Source organism: Buteo buteo, chromosome 8 (assembly GCF_964188355.1).
Source record: "Buteo buteo chromosome 8, bButBut1.hap1.1, whole genome shotgun sequence".
NCBI lineage: Eukaryota > Metazoa > Chordata > Aves > Accipitriformes > Accipitridae > Buteo > Buteo buteo.
The window spans coordinates 36,256,944-36,274,737 of NC_134178.1; the positions used below are offsets into that span (position 1 = coordinate 36,256,944).

Sequence of the window (17,794 nt, forward strand, 5' to 3'; positions counted from 1 at the left end):
GACTCTTCCCTTCTGATGTGAACTGTGACCAGTGAAGACAAACAATTTTCCATTTCCTGCCTTCACTGCATTCATGAGCACCGGCTGGTCACCACCTTCACTACGGACAGGTCAGCAATAACAACACAGTTGAACTCGTGTATGTACTTAGCACCTCCAATTTCAGTTGTCTGCAGACAGCTGCATTTGGAATAAGTCTTCTTTTAACGCCAGGCTTCTGACTTTCTCTGGAATTGCTTCGAAAGGTGAGAGACCTTGCTTTCTTTTGTCCATGGAGTTCCCATTTTTTCATGGAAAGATAACAAGAAGAACCTGTGAAGAACTGCTGAGCAAGAATGGAAAGAACGGTAGCTATTTAATACGAGAGAGTGAAAGCGTGGAAGGAGCCTTGTGTCTCTGTGTTTTGTAAGTACTCTAATCCTATTTTTTTAACAAGTTTTCAGATAGATCCAAAGACAAGCGTTCATCTTGTCTAACATTAATAGTTGTTCCCTAATATTAACAGGCTCCAAGGGTGTGTGTCTATGTATTCAAGTAACGCTGGTTGCCTTAGGCTCCCTTTATAGTGAGCGATGAGAGGGTGGCATTTGCAAAAGGCATTATATACAACAGAGGATAGATGAACTGTAATCTGCCAATGCTGGTCTCTCTCTGCAGACAATAAAGGGAGTCCAGAGAAAATAGCTTAGCCTGCCAAAAACATGGTAAGTACCTTACTCAAAGTTACTGCCTCTGTAATGATGAGTAAATAGCATTTTAGCACTGCTGAGACACTGAAAAGTCTCATGGTAGGTTGCAAAACAGTTCCTTCTTCGTAGGCTTTCTATCTGATGAAAGCTTAGCCTTGTGGTTCAAAGGAATGTTCTCTGATGTAGGAACATAAGCTGAGACAGAAAGCTATAATGCCCTCTTTGAATTCATATGACAAGTCCATGAACAAGACGGGCATAGAAAATTGCTACTTCTAGTCCTTAACTTGAATTTCTACAATTAAAATTTTACTATTTTCTTTTCCTGTAGGGAATAGCACTTTTATTTCCCTTTCAAGAAGCTTGTTTTACACTTTTCATATATAATTGATCTGTTCCTAATGCGTTCAAAGTTTATAAATTAGTAACTCTGAGTCTTTCTCTGTTTGACCCTATGAGGCTTTACACTCTGCTTGAGGATGTGTTTGAGTGTGACATGAAAAAATTTTAACACCACATCTAATTAATTCAAAAATATCAGAAAATGTTTTTATCAATAATCAAAAATGCATTTCTTTTGAAACAAATCAAAGGAGAAGGGAGAAAAAAGGGAGAGGGAAATGGAGTACTATGGGGTTGGTAGGTAGAAGAAAGGAGGTTTGTGAAATGACGGAGTAAGGGGAAGAGAAATGGCAAGCGCTGCACAAACTGCGCTCGGGGAGAGGGCTGCAGGAACCTGCTTTTGGTATGGTGTGGAGGTGTGGGGAAGGCAGGGAGCATGGGAGGGAAAGGGTGTCCATACCCTGTCAGAAGGGACAAACGGGGATCCTGGCACAGAGGCAGAATGACAATATTAGTCCCTGACATGGGAAGATGGCCGTTGAGATCTCATGTGGTGGAGGTAGATGAGAAAATAAAGGTCTACTTAGGTGTGCGCAATGAGTTTGAATACTTCTGTAACAGAGGGCACTTCTACAGAGTACATGGTGGGCAGATGCAAGCTCATGTAAAGTTTAAGCTCAGTGCCACACTAACACAGTTGCTTTCCCTTCTTTTTTTTTTTTATTTTTAATTTTAAGGGCAAAGCAGATCTACCTTGTGATAGCTTGCAGACATGCTTTTGTCTGTCGACAGTGTTCTGGGCAGGCATATGAAAAAGCATGTGACTTCCAGCTAGCCTCTGTGGGGTTTTGGTGTTAAAAACTGTTAAGAACTTTAGTGTTTAGTGTATTTGGCTTTAACTCATGCAATAACAAATGTAATAGTTAAACTGTAGGGGTGGCAGGAATGGTATAAGAGACACTGGCTTGCAGAGGTGAAAGCAAGGGTTGTCTTCCAATAACAAATGGGACAGTAATAGTGTATTGGCTCAGAATTGCCTCAGAGAGTGGACTGTCTGTCAGGGGTTGACTAGGCAGAGGAAAGCTGTCCTAAAACTGGAAGCAATCAACACTGAAACTCTCAGCGCTGTTTCAAGACAAGTTTTGGATTAGAATTGCATCTTAAAACATTGATTAGCACCTAACACGGTTGATGCACAAACTGATGCACACCTCTCAAATTAACTGATCCATGGGCAGATACTGATCCACTTGCTATAGAAAACAACCAACTTTTTTTTGTCCTCTGCTGATTGGGGTATCAGAGGGGAGGGCACTCCCATGGAGGATCTGGGAGTCAGAATGGTGGGACCAGTTCAAAAGCATCTCTTCTCTAATCAGGCATGGTGCACAGCTCTGCTGATGTGTCTTCCTCCACTGCACACTGCCACGTTCATCCAAAGCTGTCCCAGGTCTCTGACAGTGCCTCAGTCCAGACCTACTGCTCTTGCTACTGTTCTTGTGGCTAAACATGTCATTCTCCAAAAAAAAAAAAAAGCTCCTCTCACCCTGCTTTTCTGCCACTGGATCTACCTTGTGCCCAGACCAGGCACTTTATTAATTTGTACCATATGCAGTTGTTGGTAAGAATTTAGTGGTTAATGTGGAAACAGAAGTTTCCATTTTAATGGTAGTTTTATGTTTATTTAGTAAAAATTACAGGAGCCAAAAAATATCCGGGCAGTAACCTTTCAAAATTTAGATGATCGGTAGAGAGCAAGTTTCAAAAATGATCGGTTTCTGTTGCCTTTTTTTTTTCCTCACTTCTATGTCTATGTTTAAATAATGAACACCTACATTTATAAAATACTCTTAAGCCAGGAACATGTGAATTTCCACAGGTATCTCAAGGAGGAAAAAAACCAAAAGATGTATCCCTGTGATGCAACTCTTTGAATTAAAGTAAATCTGTTCTAACTAGAACTCTTATCCTGATGTCAGTCCATAGTAACTTTTTTTACAGAAAATAGTTTATTTCTAGAGTGACTATTAATTTATGCACAAGTTCTCTGAGCTAGGTTTTCACCCTAAGATTCTCCCTGTCATGACAGCTCAATTCACATAGCTACAGCTGAAGTCCTTCTGATCAACATGCATACCAGTTAAAAGAACTTGTTTTCAGATATGGCCTCTCCCCCCTCTGCTTATTTGTGGTGTGTATTTCTTTGCAACTTTACTGCCTTTTTTGATCATGGTCATGATCTCCAGTTCATCTTCTGAATCGCTGCCATTGTGGTATTTGATAAAGCTTGTATTTCTGTTGACAAAATATATCCAAAGCCATCAGTAGCCTGAGTGTTCAAACACCTGCACATTATTAAAAATAATATTAACTAAAACCCTGGGAAACATAAAGGAAGAATAATTTTCTTAGAAGGAGGACCTGTGCAGTTATTTTCTGAGTGCTGGAGACTGAAGGCCATTTTCTGTTAACATCTCTCCAAGAATTCAACAACCTTCTTGTGATACAACTGCAAAATAAAGTTTAGGGAGGTATCGCACGTGAGGAGGATAAGAAGATAGGTGAGAGGATGGAATGTCTGTGGAATCAAATTACTCTTTATATAAAGGCCTGTGTTAGGTGTAGTTCATAAGTTCTTTGAAATCCCTGGTTAGAGTAATCGTAAATTGCAAGATATGAAACATTCTCTCATTTTGCAAACTCTAGGCTCCTTCCTGTTTTGCTTTTCTCTGTCCCATTCAATTCTACTGCGCAATTTCTCATGTCGTTAATACTACCTGCTGTTTGCAGACATTTCCAGTCTCATGCTTTGTTAAAAATATGATGTCTCTTCCTTCCACCACAATGTCCACTTCCAGCAGCAGCGGTCAGAGACTCAGCCCACTGTTAAGTCCCTAATATCATACATGCTCTTCAGTATATGTCCAGTATCATATATGTTTCTAGCTATACTCTGGTCAAATCAAAAATATTCTAGGTTGAAGTAGACTGGTACATGATCACATCTTATAGACAGCTCAAGGGGTCATTGTGTGGGGCAGCGGGGGGGAAAAACAGTATGAATTTGTGGTGCTGCAGTTACTTGAAGGCTCCCACAAGGAAAGCAGATTACATGAAAATCATTCTGCAACTTCACACTCCTGTGTATGCCGTGGCCACCTCCTCGCCTGTTCTCTTCTTCAGAGAAATGCCAGCAGATCTCACGCAAAAGCTGACTGCAAGTTTTCTACAAATCATTCTTTACCACTACTTAGCTTAATATGGTTTTCTTTCTCTCTCTCTCTCCCTTCACATCCTTCCCAACTTCCATCAATATGATAGAAGACGTTCGCAAAGACAGTCTTTCAGAGCATCACTCCATGCCAGTGTGCTTGTTTTCATACAGCGCTGCAGTCTTGTGTCAAACCCAGGCGAATCTCTCATCCTTGTTCTCAGCTGTAGATCAGTCTTTTGAAAGGTGACTGCTTCTCTTGTGGATGTGATAATTACTTGGAGGCCAGCCCATTTTCTCCTAGAGTATGACTTCAGGGAAAGAAGGGCACCTCAGTTTTGTCTTTGTAGCTATTTAGGTCTTCCTTATAGCTCCATTTTTGAAGGACAGGTGGATATTAGCACTGTATTTCCATTGGGAAAAGGTGGTCTGATCTTGGTCCAACATGGTGTAAAGTCTGAGAGTTGACCAGGCCATGGCTCCCCTTCTCCTCACTGCTGACGGAGATACTGCAGTTCTTGATGACATGTGTGCCAGCCCTTTTCTTGTGCTTTATTCTCATGTTGACAGATGCATAAAGGGGTCTCTAGTGCCATGAAGCAATTCTGCTGGTGGTGAGCAAGGATTTAGGCACCCCACGGAAGCGAGGACTCATCTCTTACATGGTACCTGCAGTGGAATTCTGGGGTCTATTTTGTGGTTTACTGCCTCAGAACAAGTCATACAAATTCTCAGTGACATCCAGCCCTTTCTGGATGTATAAACTTGAAGCATTTTCACTGCTTTGGCTTACTGGATCTATTTTATTGTAGCTGTAGTAGGAAATGCACCTAAGAAGCTGGAGGAAAGCTTGGGCAGTTAGTTGATGTGGAGATGAGCTAGCTGGACATGCTTTTTCAAGATCTATGCTAAGCAAAGTGCAGTGACTACAGACTGAACACAGCACTCTTAGCTACATTTACCGTATGTGGCCTAACTCTGCAGGGCAAAAAAAAGTGTCATAAATTTGGTGAAAAATCAAACTGATCTGCATAGCAATGTACAGGGGGGCAGATCTGAATTGACAAGGCAGATAAAGTAATATTTGGATTTCTGAGGCTTAATAACACAATATGCATGACTAATTTTGGCTAACAGACAGTTAAACATATGACTTAGAGAACTGCCAGTATTTTGAAAGCTCCGATATATGAATCAAATGGAAAAGTGAGTGCGCATATATATATATATATATATATGATGCTATTTAACATCAGGCATTCCTTTAGATTTGTTTCTTTGTTTTTCATCTTTCATTGTATTGCAGTTTACTTTAAGATACAAGCAAGCAAACAAAACCAAAAGCTGGCTGGCAAGATCAGCTGTAGCAGTCTAAGCAAGTTGCAGTGGTCTGAGAGTTGATAAAAAGAATAATGTGTACAACAATGTTTTTCACAGCTTTGAAGACCTCATCTACACTTACCGTATCTTCAGGGAACACCAAGGATATTTCAGAATACAGGTGAGTAATTCTCATTTCATCTGTAAAGATTGCACTAAAGATCATTGTCCTGATTAAAAAAAAAAAATAATATACATGAACACATTACCTTAGAAAATATTTCCAAGTTTGCTTTCTTCTCTACTCAATTCTTGACCTTTTAATGTTATGCTTATTATTACATATGAGCTCAGTAGCTATTATCTTTGTAGAATTCCTTATAACCTAAGTGGATCTGTTATTTGTTGACCAGCTGCTTTCCAATTTGACCATTTCTTTTTGATAACATTAAAGAAAAATCTATCACTTTTGTTACTTGTTCTTGTTCCTAATTAGCTTTTTCTATTTGAAAGCTCTGCCATTGCACCCAGCATCTTGTAGGGATTTGGAATATTGCAATGATCTTTTTGATTTAGAGACCTATCTATAATCCTGTGTGATTCTGAGGTACCTGAAGTGATGACCCCAGCTAATGCTGCTCATTGCTTGAACAAGCGTAAGAGCAGACTTTATGAATCAAATCCCTAGGCAAGATGAGAGGACACATAGAAAGCTGGCTCACTCTGCTTGTAGTAGGGCAACCAACAGGATTGCCAGCAATTAAGTAGTATTTAAGTGGAATGAGGAACTCACTCCATAAAGGACACACCAAGCTCTCATATGCTGTTAATTTCTTGCTTATTAGTGGTTTGGACTGAGTATGAAAGGCACAATTTCCCATGAAGAAGAATGGTTTGTTGACAAAAAATAATCTATTTTGGACTATAGCCACTCTACTGGGGTTTGTTGTCATGCCTATCAGCAGATAATAACTCAAACACTTTTAGATTTTTCAAACCCAATTTTCCTTACAAGGTTTTGCCAAGAATGTGAAAGAAGAGTTTTGTACTTCAGATTTTTAAGTCAGATTGTTTTGGCTTACTAAATTAATAGACTGAAATAATATATTGATGGTGGAGGGGAGATTGTTTGGGGTTTTTTTAAGGGCCAGATTTAGCCATGAACTTTCTAGGGTGCAGTAGGTTGACCTCGACCAGCAGCTAAGCACCCACACAGCTGCTCACTCCCTCGCTGGCTTAACAGGACAGGGTAGGGGGGAAAGAACATGAAGAACAAAAATGAGGAAACTCCTGGATCAAGATAAAAGACAGTTTAATAGGTGAAGCAAAGTTGTGCATGCAAGCAAAGCAAAGAAGGAGTCTAGTCACCACTTTTCCATCAGGAGGCAGATGTTTAGCCACCTCCTGGAAAGCAGGGCCTCCGCACACATAACGGCTACTTGAGAAGACAAATGCCATAACCATGATCACCCCTACTTTCCCTGAGCTTTTATTGCGGAGCACAGTGTCACACGGGATGGGATAGCCCTTCGGTCAATTCAGGTCCACTGTCCTGCTGTGTGCCCTCCCAGCCTCTTGTGCACCCCCAGCCTATGCGCTGGGGGAGCAGAGGGCGAAGAAGAAACAACCTCGAGGCTGTGCGAGCACCGTTCAGCAACAGCCAAAACGCGGGTGTGTTATCAACACTAGTTTAGTCACAAATTCTACACGCAGCACTACACGGGCTGCTATGAAGAAAGTTAATTCCATCCCAGCCAGACCCAGTACACAGAGGCAGTGGCATGCAGGTCATACAGAGCTGAAAGGAAGATAAAGGATGTGGATAAACAAAGAAAATAAAGACAGGTTTCTTTGTTAGATAGCAAATTAAGTGACACCAAAGATCCATTCACTTTTAATGACTAGTAGTAGGACCCTCACTGTGATTAGAGCTGATTAATGTGCTTACTGTCTGTCACTGTCCTGAAGTCACCAGCATTGCAAAGTTTCTGTACAGATCATGGCGGGGCTGTGCCACGGAAGCAGTTCAGTCCAGCTGTATGAACCCACACGTTAAAAAGCAGTTTGTGAGAATGCTGTTCCCCTGCTTAGGAGTGCCCTCCTCTGTGTTTGGCCTCACGGGTCTCCAAAGCAAGTCACAAAGCTGGACAAATAATAAATTCCTGCCTAAAAGTGAAAGCTGGTGCTGGGGACTTTCATATGGATGGTCAGACATGTCCGCTGCCTCTGCACATGTCCTTTGCTTGACAATGCTGATATTTTGTAAAACGTCTGCTTGTCACATAGTTGTTTAAATACAACATTTTAAATGAGAACTAAATAGGTTGCCCCTAAACTTGTGCTCTAAGACCAGAGGGAAGTCTGTAATGCTGTCACTCTTTGACACTCTGTTGTAGTGGTTTTCTGCAGTAAACATCTGAGCCAATATTTTAAACTGATGTTCTTTTTTCAAAAAAAAGATGGTGAGGGAGGTTACAGTTAATGCCATAACCATGCCACCAAACAAGTACCCCTAGTGTCTTAAGGATAGTACAATATTCTGTCACCAATTCTGTTTACAAAACAGCTCCTTGGTAAACAAGACACACCCTATTGTTCCTTTCATTTAGGGGACTCTATGTGAAAGGCAGTTGCAAATAAACTTTATTTTCCTTTCCTTGCAGACTTCTGAAGGTGTTCCAGCCAAGATCTTCAGAACATTAAAGGACTTAATATACAATTATCACAAGCCAGACCAAGGACTAATAACAAACCTCCGCTACCCAGTAAAGAAACAAAAGGCCTCACAAAGAAGCCAGAGTTTCAAGTCAGGAAAGAACGAAATTTATGATGGTGAGAAATTTAGCTCTGTCTTTGTGGGGTTTTCTTAAGATGACTGTATTGACAGGTTTGTGGTGAATAGTTGCTATGTGTCCTGTGAGACCAACTCACACGAACAGAAGTTCAACATCTTTCCTTCTCTTATGTTCACTGGAAAACAGTTATTCCCAGCTCACAGGTTACATACCCGCATCCACTACAAATTAACAAGTTAAAGTTGCAAGAGATCCAGAAGGCAAAGCATGATGTTGCCCACAGCTCGCTCCTGCATGGGTGTTGATGCTTCTGAGCTAGGGAAGGCTGAGGACTAGTTTGACCCAATGTGGTTCTACCAAGCTGCCAGGCCCCTGCACTTCACTGGGAGTTGAGGCTGTCCTTTACCTTCATTGTCCAAATTGAAAGGTATTTTTATATCAAAATCTAACTCAGTTGGTTTTGAGATGCTGGGGAAGCCAGCCAGCTTCTTGTTTGTTTTCATTTGTATTAAAACGTGACTAATGTTTTAAGCTAGTAAGTTGAAAATAAGAAGCATATAGCCTTGCACTCAGGATCACAGCTTTGGGACCAGAGAGTTCAGTCTCTGGTCGTTCTTCTGCTAATTTATGCTCACAAGTCCCAGGAAAAAAATAAGGATAAGAGGTTTCTACCTGGCAAATATTATGCAAAAGGATACAATAAAGATGGAGGTTTTCGCAAAGTGGTAGACCATGTTTTATAGTCCCATGTCATCTTTACCTCCTTGTTTTGGGAAGGATGAACAGAGATACTACTGGCAACTTGCCAGCATCCCTCACATTTTTGAAAGCCATTCTTCATGTTACTGCTGTGCAATGCTCAGCTGCAGTACCTATCAGGTCACAGGCTGCAAAATAACCTTGAAACTCTTCTAGGTCCTCTGACTAAGCATAAGGAGAGCCACAGTGAGAGCACATGTGAGCAAGGGAAATCCTTTAATTAAGTACAGTTATCGTAAAGGAAAAAAATCTTGGAGTATCCAATTTTCTGTGTGATTTATATCTCACGACTAACGCTAGCTCAAATGCAGCCGTGTGGGCCAGCCTCTCTGTGCTGCAGTCATACCTCCTGTCAGTACAACAGATCCTGGTTTTTTGCACACAACAACAGTGCAACAGCTCTGGCGCTCCCTGTGTCAAGCAAACAGGATAGGAAAGGGTGAGCTCTCCCCACCACTGCATGCACTAAGGTGCATTTTTAGGGGCCAGTGCAGCAACAACCTCTCTGCGAGAAATAGTAGCAAAGAGACATTTCCAGTGTCTCCAACATTACATTATCACTCAGGCAGATATGCCACATTTGCTCTAAAAATGTTTTTATGGTATCTTGTCATTGCTGCTCCAGGGAGATGGAAAATACTGCAGTGGCATGGATATATTTTTAGGAAAAATCAGGTTTAATACATATTTTATTGCCTGGTCCTGCAACATGAACTTTTCTAGAAGATGCACAATGTCCTGGTTTGGACTCACCTGGAGGAAAACAAACCCTTTCATTTCACTATCAAAATGTTTGTGGTTGTCCATAAAACTGGAGGCTTTTAGAAATAATCAAATTACATTTGAATTGTTGCTGTTCAATTTTAATTTAAATTTCACTTATACAGCATTCAAAACTTCCACCTCTGACTGCTTTATTACATGCTCACAGGGGGAGCTTAGGTTAATGTCATGATGGATAGCTCTCCAAAATGCAGGCACTACGTAAAACACCACAGTGCTTCCTAAAGCAAGCACCATACTTTTCTGGCCCAGTCCCTTGTGTTGCACCAGCAGCTGGCTTTGCAGCACATATAGGACTGAGCGCTCCAGTGTGACCAGTGGAACACCTCAAGGGACTGGGGTCACGATACTGGCTGTTGGACATTTCTGGACATCGTTTTCTAGCCTAGGAAGAGCTTGTCTGAGGGTGACTGCTTGACGACACCAGTAGGTTTCCATAGTGGAGACGGAGTTCCAAGCATTCAATTTCAGCCTTTCCCCAGCTTCTCAAAAAACATTGTAATTCTGACAAAGTGTAAGAGAGAAAGGGTTTTTTCAGGCTCTCCTCCCTTAGTTGGGAGGAGAGCTTCTCTGCTGGGTATTTAGAGAAGAAAGGGTGTGTTATGCTATAGTCATAGCTACCTCAGCTATTGATCTGATTTACTAAGTATGGATGATTTCTGACATTTGACTTTTCCTCGGGAAGAAGGGGTCTCACGTGGATACAACTGTTTCATAACAGAGCTTGCTGGCTCAGAAAAGACAATGCAGGCTCTGCCTCCATACGGGCTCTTGGAGCACCCAGTCCATAGGACACGGGGCCTAAACATTGGCCCTGCAATAGGAGAGAGAATATTAAGAAACTAAATTGAGTTACTGGTACCTGCCCAGCAACACACCCACAGGCCATCCTGCTTACCATGGGCTTTCAGAGGAGCCATTTGCAATAACTTTTTTTTTTTAAATTATTGATTTCTTTACAGAAATTGATGACAGTGATTACGTTGATGTCTTACCCTGAAGGATCTGCAACCTGCTGATTTGGGAAGCTGCTGTTTCAGGTTGTGCCATAGCACAATGGATCAGCTGGGGAGAGCTGCCAGCTGGGCATTCTCTGCTGTGGGTCTGTACCTCTGGAATTAGTCTTCTCCTTTTGCAGAATGTCAGAGCAGCTGTATTTTCTCCTAGTAGATCCAGTACAAGCTACTATATATTTTTGTTTAGCAATAAAAGAATTAATTTTTTTAACACACACATGCACAAATACACATACCTATGGCAGGGAAGGGTATCTGTATGCATGTATGCATATTTTGGTTTTTTAGTCAGCAAACTGTCCAAGATGTCTAGTGTTAATATGGACAATTTGTTAGAAAGCAGCAATACAAATACAACAAATGAATGTGCATAAAGCAGTAGTTTATGGCAGAACTGATATGTGTTGATAAAAATCATACACGACAAAAATTCTATTGGCATCATATGAGGCATAAAACCCTCTAAACTCTGTTAAACCTCTAAACTTTTATTTTGTGCATGATTCATGTTATCTTATTGTTGAATAACTATATAGTATTTCAGCTCTACTAGCAGTATCCTGTAGTTTGGAATAATCTAAATTAAAACAAAAAGGCTGTGTTAAATCCATGCCATAAATAATTAATCAGCAATATGAAAATGGTTTGAAATACTTTTAATATTGATGAGTGGTTCTGGTAGATTACAAGAGGAGTGCAAGTTCTACATGCATGTCTGTATGAACACATTTGAGTTTTTTCATAGGTACCGTAGATATGAGAATGCTTACTACATTTCATTTGCTACTGCCATTAGCTCTGTATTATAATATGTATGGCTTTGGGTATTTTTTTTAATGTAAGAATTTGCTTTAGTCTTACCCCTAATTTTAAATATTTAATACATACTTTTGTTCTGAAGGTGGCTGCAACTAGCAGCCAAAGCCGGAACTGGAACATATGTCCTGATTTTCCGAGTCGCTAGTACCAACTCCCTCTCCATTTGTGATCTTGAGGACGACATTTACATTGGTTGTGTGTTTGTTTAAGATCTTTCACAAATCATGTATGCATTTTAATAGGTAATACTAGTTAGATTTCTTTCTATTATGTTTTTTTCACACCACTATTTATTAAAGGACTTTTAGACCTTTCAGTGCTTTGGACTTACGAATTTTAATAGTGCTAACAGGTTTTGGTGCCAGGCTCAACTGGTACTTTTAGGATGAAGGAGACAAAAAATAAGAATATTAATTAACTCTGGCATTGCCAAAAATATGTATGTGTCCAAAAATCATGAATTGGAAAGAAAGTAGTTGTCCATGAAAGATGGTACTATTGGAGAGGAAAAAAACAACCCTTGCTCTGTAGAACTGCGTACACTGGTGTGTCTCTTTATTTGCAGAACTCAGCAGCCTGATAGTTGGTTATCATGTATATCAGACTGAGCAGCTGCTGTGCTGAGACATCCCAACGCCAGCAGCCTGGTCTGTAACAGAACACAACACCTCAGTTTTTCTGAAATGAGAGCCTCAGCAGTCCCCCACACGCTCAGTCAGTCGCGCTGATGTTCAACCTTAGGAAAAGGCCGAGTGACAGAGGAATCCCAGGCCATGCCTCATGACGCTGACTGGGTGACTCCTGATGGCTGAACAGACTATTACTCACAGCTGATGGGGACAAGGGGCTGGGCTGTGGTGCTTTTTAGCTGGCAGTTGCTCCGGTTAAAGCACTGCAGTGCAGGCAGCCGTGCTTCAGAATCAGATTTACAGCACCGTGGCAGCTGCAGCTCTGGATGCTGCATCTAGACCCGAGAGTGCATCCAAGCCCACGCTCCAGTCACTTCTCAGGCACTACCTCCGAGGCAGTCAGCTGAAGCACAAAGCGCGTTGGAAGGATCAAGGATTTAAAGGAGGAAGCAAGGACCTAGAGTGAAATGAAAACTACATTTCAATTGAACTGAATTCAATATTCAGCTGTGCTTTACAGACATGTACTCATTGACATTATAAGAAAATGAGGTTAATATACATGTTCCTACTCATCTTCGCAGGCCTAATACATTAGGAAACAATTGCTCCATGGGTTCCGAAAAAGTATGTTCAAAAGCTTCACACACCAGCATCTACCTTTCAACATCCCAAAGCAGAGTATGTGTGCGCGTGTGGGCTGAGCAGTGAGGGGTCGCATCCCGTTATCTGAAGGCTCGAAAGGGATAAGAACCAAATGTAAAACCACATTTGGGGTGCCGCAGGCCCATGAAGAAAGAATTACTCTTGCCACCCTACCCTTTCCATCCCAGCCTCCCTCCTGGGTGGGCGCGGGCCAGTTGTGAAATTTTGGTGACGCTGCGAGGCCCCAAGCAGCAGCAGCAGCAGCAAGGGTCTTCTGCTCTGGGAGCAGAGGGAAGTTTGCCGGAGGGGAAGCAGCGGGCAGGCAAGCGGCGAGGAAGGCGAGGGGCCGGGGGGTCCTGCCCGGCTGTAGCTTGGAGGTGAGGGGGCAGGAGGGGCGTGGGGGGGCGGCGCGTCGGTGGGGCGGGCGCGCAGGGCGGTGTGAGGCCTGTAGGGGTCGCTGTGCGCCGCCCGCCGGCGGGGATCTCCGCTGGACGAGCCGCCGGGTCGCGGGACGCTGCTCTAAGGGCCGCCGGTTCGATCCCCACCGCAACCTGCAGCCCGCCAAAGGTGCCCCGCACGCCTCGGTTTGCCTCCCGGCATCGCCGCCGCCCCACCGGGGCTAGCACTGCACGGGCAGCTTTGGCTTTCCTCCTTTACATGTCACCAGCCTGAGCCGGGAGGCATTTTTGCCCTCTTTCTCCTTCCTCCCCTTCTCATGGGAGAGAGCAGGGAGCCACAGGCAGGCTGGGTGCCTGGCTGCTGGCTGGCCGCCTGGCTGCTGGCCGGCCTCAACCCTCCACCAAAGGCATGGGAAAGGCTGACGTGGACAAGGAAGGCAGCAGCAAGGAAAAGCAGGGGCGTGGGTGCAGGTGGGAACCTGAGGCAGCTCCGATCCTGAGGCTGCCTTCCAGAGGTGGGGGGACTGGGAGGCTCAGTACCCCCCAACCCCATACACCTCCTCTTAGGAAAAGTCTCGTTCCCCAACTATTGTACCAATTAGTCATCAACCTATGAAGTCGTAGGGACTGTTTTGAGAGAGTTTACATCGTCATGCTACTGTTTTGGCTGGGATAGAGTTAATTTTTTTCATAGTAGCTAGCATGGGGCTATGTTTTGGATTTGTGTTGAAAACAGTGTGGCTAACACAGGGATGTTTTAGTTCTCACTGAGCAGTGCTCACACAGAGCCAAGGCCTTTTCTGCTTCTCACCCCACCCCACCAGCGAGCAGACTGGGGGTGCACAAGAGGTTGGGAGGGGACACAGCTGGGACAGCTGACCACAGGGATATAGATATCCAGACCGTACGACATCATGCTCAGCATATAAAGCTGGGGGAAGAAAGTCTCGTTCCCTAACTTTCTGCATCACCTTGGCCGCAGGCCAGCCCTGAAGCCGGAGGCGCCCACCCAAGCGGCTGCACGTCCTCAATTTCCCTCACTTCTCCCTCAGGACGCAAAACAGGAGCAGTCCCCGTTCCCCCAGCCCCGACCCGCCGCGGCTGTCCGCCGAGGAACACCCCGCCGGAGCTCCTCCCCACTCCCACCCGCCTTGAAGCAAGATGGCGGAGGCTGCGTCTCCCGTCGTGCCCCGCGGGGTCGGCGGCCGCTCCCCTTCAGTGGACGCTGCCATCAAAATGGCGGCGGCGGCGGGAAATACGAGTGGGGTTTGTGGCTCGCGCGTCTGAGAGGGTGGCTGAGGCGCCATGGACGCCTTGGGCTGCATGAAGTCCCTGCTCCTGGCAGCCACGCAGTACCGGGCTGCCAAGACACCGTCCAATGCGGCGCTCCTGCAGCGCAGCCTGGAGGTGAGAGTAGCGCCGGTCCTGGCCCCCCCGGGCCGCGGTGGGAGCGGGGCGGCGCGGCCGGGAACGTGGGGATGGCCGCGGTGTCCCCTCGGGCTTCGGGGCACGGGTGGATCTTCTCGGGCCCCGGCCTCGGCTGGCTCCTCTCCCCCGTCATCGCTCTGGGCGGCCGCAGCGCCGGCTCTGGAGCCGCCGGGGCCTCTGCCGGCTGCCCCCGCCGTTGCCTGCAGGCGCCCCATGGCGCCGGCCGGGCCGGGCCCGCGGCCTGCCCATGGCCCAGCGGCCGGAGACGGGGAAACTCGACCGGTGACCGATTGCCGGGGGATGTGGTGGTCCAGGGCGGCCGCCGGACAGAAGAAACGCTTCAGTTTTTAGCAATATGCCCGGACTATGGCTATGTCCTTTATTATAATGCCTTATGGCGGTTGCGTGTATTTACATATGTGTACAGTATGTTTATATGCACGTAGGCTAAACATATAGTGTGCCTTATGAGGGACTTCTGGTTTTTTCATATCCCCTAAATTCTGACCCCGAAAGATCATTTATTATCACAACTTAAAAATAGAGTTTGAATGATGAACTGGTCTTGTATCTGGAGTTTGCTAATTTCATACAATATGTAATCAAAGGTGTTTGCTGCTAAGGGGTAGGCCTGTCCATTTCCCTGATCTCCACGTAGAGCCTTGTGTACCACGCTTGTGGTGGGCACGCTTGGTATGGTGAGCGATTGACACAATGACTGAATTGCTTAATCTGCAAGGTACCTTTTTCAAATACAGATTTATTTTTAATAGCTAAAACATTGATATAAGAGTTAGTATTCAGCTTAGCTTTCTTTTCTGTATCCATTGTAAAGAGATATACAGGGAATATGCAAAAACAATGTTATGTTGCTCTATTGTGCAAGTATAGCTTGTGTCTACCTGTACTGATGTGCAAGTGTATCTTTTTCAGCACCTTATATAGGCTTCCTTAAACTCAGGTTCCATTTTTTCACCTCAAGCACACAGTGCTCCCAAACCAGCACTACCTGTACTAGACTGCACTTCTTATCCTTCCTGCAGAGTGGCACCTTTGGGTTCCTGTCCCTGTCTTTAGAAAGCTGGCTGTTGGGCTGAGCTGAAGGCTGATTGCTAAATGTCTATGTTGAGCAATCTGATTGGTTGTTCTTTCAAAATAAATAAACCCTATCTTTTGTCTATGTTAAAACATAGGTAGGAAGAGTAACCTGTTGTTAGTTCTGTTCTATGTGTGAAGAAACACTAAGTGTTGCTCTGCTACAGCTGAGATTAAAAAGAACGCTGTTACTACGAATGCTGTCAGCAAGCAAACAAAAGAAGCCTCAATATGTTATAAATTAACACAATGTAAACTTGGTACTTTCCAAGAGTAAAGGGAACACATCCACAGGAATGATAACCAGATTTTTTTCAGGAATTCTTTTTTCTTTTTTTATATTTTTTCAGCAAATGTGAATACAAATGTCCTGTTAGAGCACCACTTACATTTTCGGTTTGTCAAATAGGGCAAAATCTATTTAATACAACTCTGTGCTTTGACTTCTGTGTTAAATACTTTGTTGCAGTTGAGTAATTAAGGTTGGTTTTGTCCCTTTATCTCCAGGTTTTCTCTGGACTGAAGCTTACACAATTATTTGCTTCAAACCAGATTCTACCAAGTGAATGTCTCAGTTGCCTAATAGAACTCCTTGAGGATGCTGATATAAACCCATCTCTAACCTTGTCTGTGGTTACTTTGCTATCACAGCTAGGTAAGGTTTGCATCTGAAGTTTTTATCTTTGGTCTGGGAAAGGGAAGACAAGACAGGTGCTGATTCCGTGGCATGGGTGATGAACTTCTTGGAAAAAGCATAAGGTGTGAAAGATGAAGTGTTTTTCATTGTAGTGGAATGCTTGGCTGAGCCACCTGACTGTATGTACAAGGCTAGATAAGATGTTAAATCACCATGAGAAGCAGATTAGAAGTCATCACTGTGAAGTGACAATGATCATGCTTGTCAGAATTTGTTTCCTCACTGTGTAGGGTGAGGAATTATTTTCTTGACCTTGATTTTTGGAGCTTGAAAAGACTACCTTTTTTAATGAAGTGAAGAAACCTGCCTAGGGGATGCAAAGATAGGGAGAAGCCATGTTGCATCAACAACTGTCACCACCTCAGTTTACCTTTCCCATTGCAGCATTTGCTGGATGGCTGTTTGGGCTCTCCAATGGCCTGGGCCTGTGTGCATCAACTTTCCCAATTACAGAATAGGTTCTACTGCCTCTTACTTGTTTCTTGAGATGTGTTTGGTTTTGGGGTTGGATTTTTTTGGGGGTTTGTGTTTTTTTCCATTTCACAGAAGTGGGATTTCATTGTTAGGGCACTCAGTGCTCACCATAACCTACATATATAGGGAAAAATTATTACTTCACTGCTTAGTTTCTCATCATGTATGAATAGTTTTTCAAGATTTGAGTCCTTTATGATGACCCTTTGTTTCTCCTCTCCAATGCTTGGAGTTTTTAGCTTCTTTGAGCTTCCTTTTAGGTTTTTGAAACAGTTACTGTAAAATTATGTTTGTTGCTGGGGTTCTTGACTATCTTTTCCAGCCTGTTGGGTCTGGAAAATTTTACAAATTAGTCCTTCTCTAACTGATCTGTTACTTTACCTGTCATCGTTCTTTGCTACGCCTTTTCCAAGACTGCCTAAGCGGAACTGGCTTTTTTAATGTAACTATTAGTAGATAACCCTATCAAGTTACCAGTTTTAGTCTACTTGCCCACCATAGCACAAAGCAAGAAACTGTGATAATTGATTTTTAACTTTAAAGCCTTTTAAGTGCAAGTTTCAAGATCTCAAACAGAACTAAAACTTTGTAGGTAGGAGGTAGGCCATTCCTTCAGTGTCTAAGCATCTTAAGCAAAAGTATTAATGTTTCAATTAACTGTAAGTTCAGAAGTAAGATAGAGATGCAAGTGCAT

The 17,794-nt window shown here is 43.5% G+C and overlaps 2 protein-coding genes across 3 annotated transcripts in view; both read left to right on the forward strand.

The window, feature by feature from the left end:
- The first annotated feature begins 271 nt into the window (after positions 1 to 271).
- On the forward strand, positions 272 to 10,954 carry SH2D1B (SH2 domain containing 1B). Its single transcript, XM_075034752.1, has 4 exons — positions 272 to 405; positions 5,680 to 5,743; positions 8,226 to 8,394; positions 10,862 to 10,954. The coding sequence occupies exons 1-4, from the start codon at positions 272 to 274 to the stop codon at positions 10,897 to 10,899; spliced, it is 405 nt and encodes a 134-aa protein (XP_074890853.1). The 3' UTR covers positions 10,900 to 10,954.
- Positions 10,955 to 14,403: 3,449 nt separating this feature from the next.
- CIP2A (cellular inhibitor of PP2A) overlaps positions 14,404 to 17,794 on the forward strand; it is a 30,701-nt gene continuing 27,310 nt past the window's right edge. Inside the window, exons 1-2 of one of the 2 annotated variants that reach the window (XM_075034112.1) lie at positions 14,404 to 14,813; positions 16,437 to 16,584. In XM_075034112.1, the coding sequence (XP_074890213.1) occupies positions 14,712 to 14,813; positions 16,437 to 16,584 (250 nt within the window). In that variant the 5' untranslated portion in view covers positions 14,404 to 14,711. The remainder of the gene's footprint in view (positions 14,814 to 16,436; positions 16,585 to 17,794) is intronic. The other variant, XM_075034113.1, reaches the window with a different exon arrangement.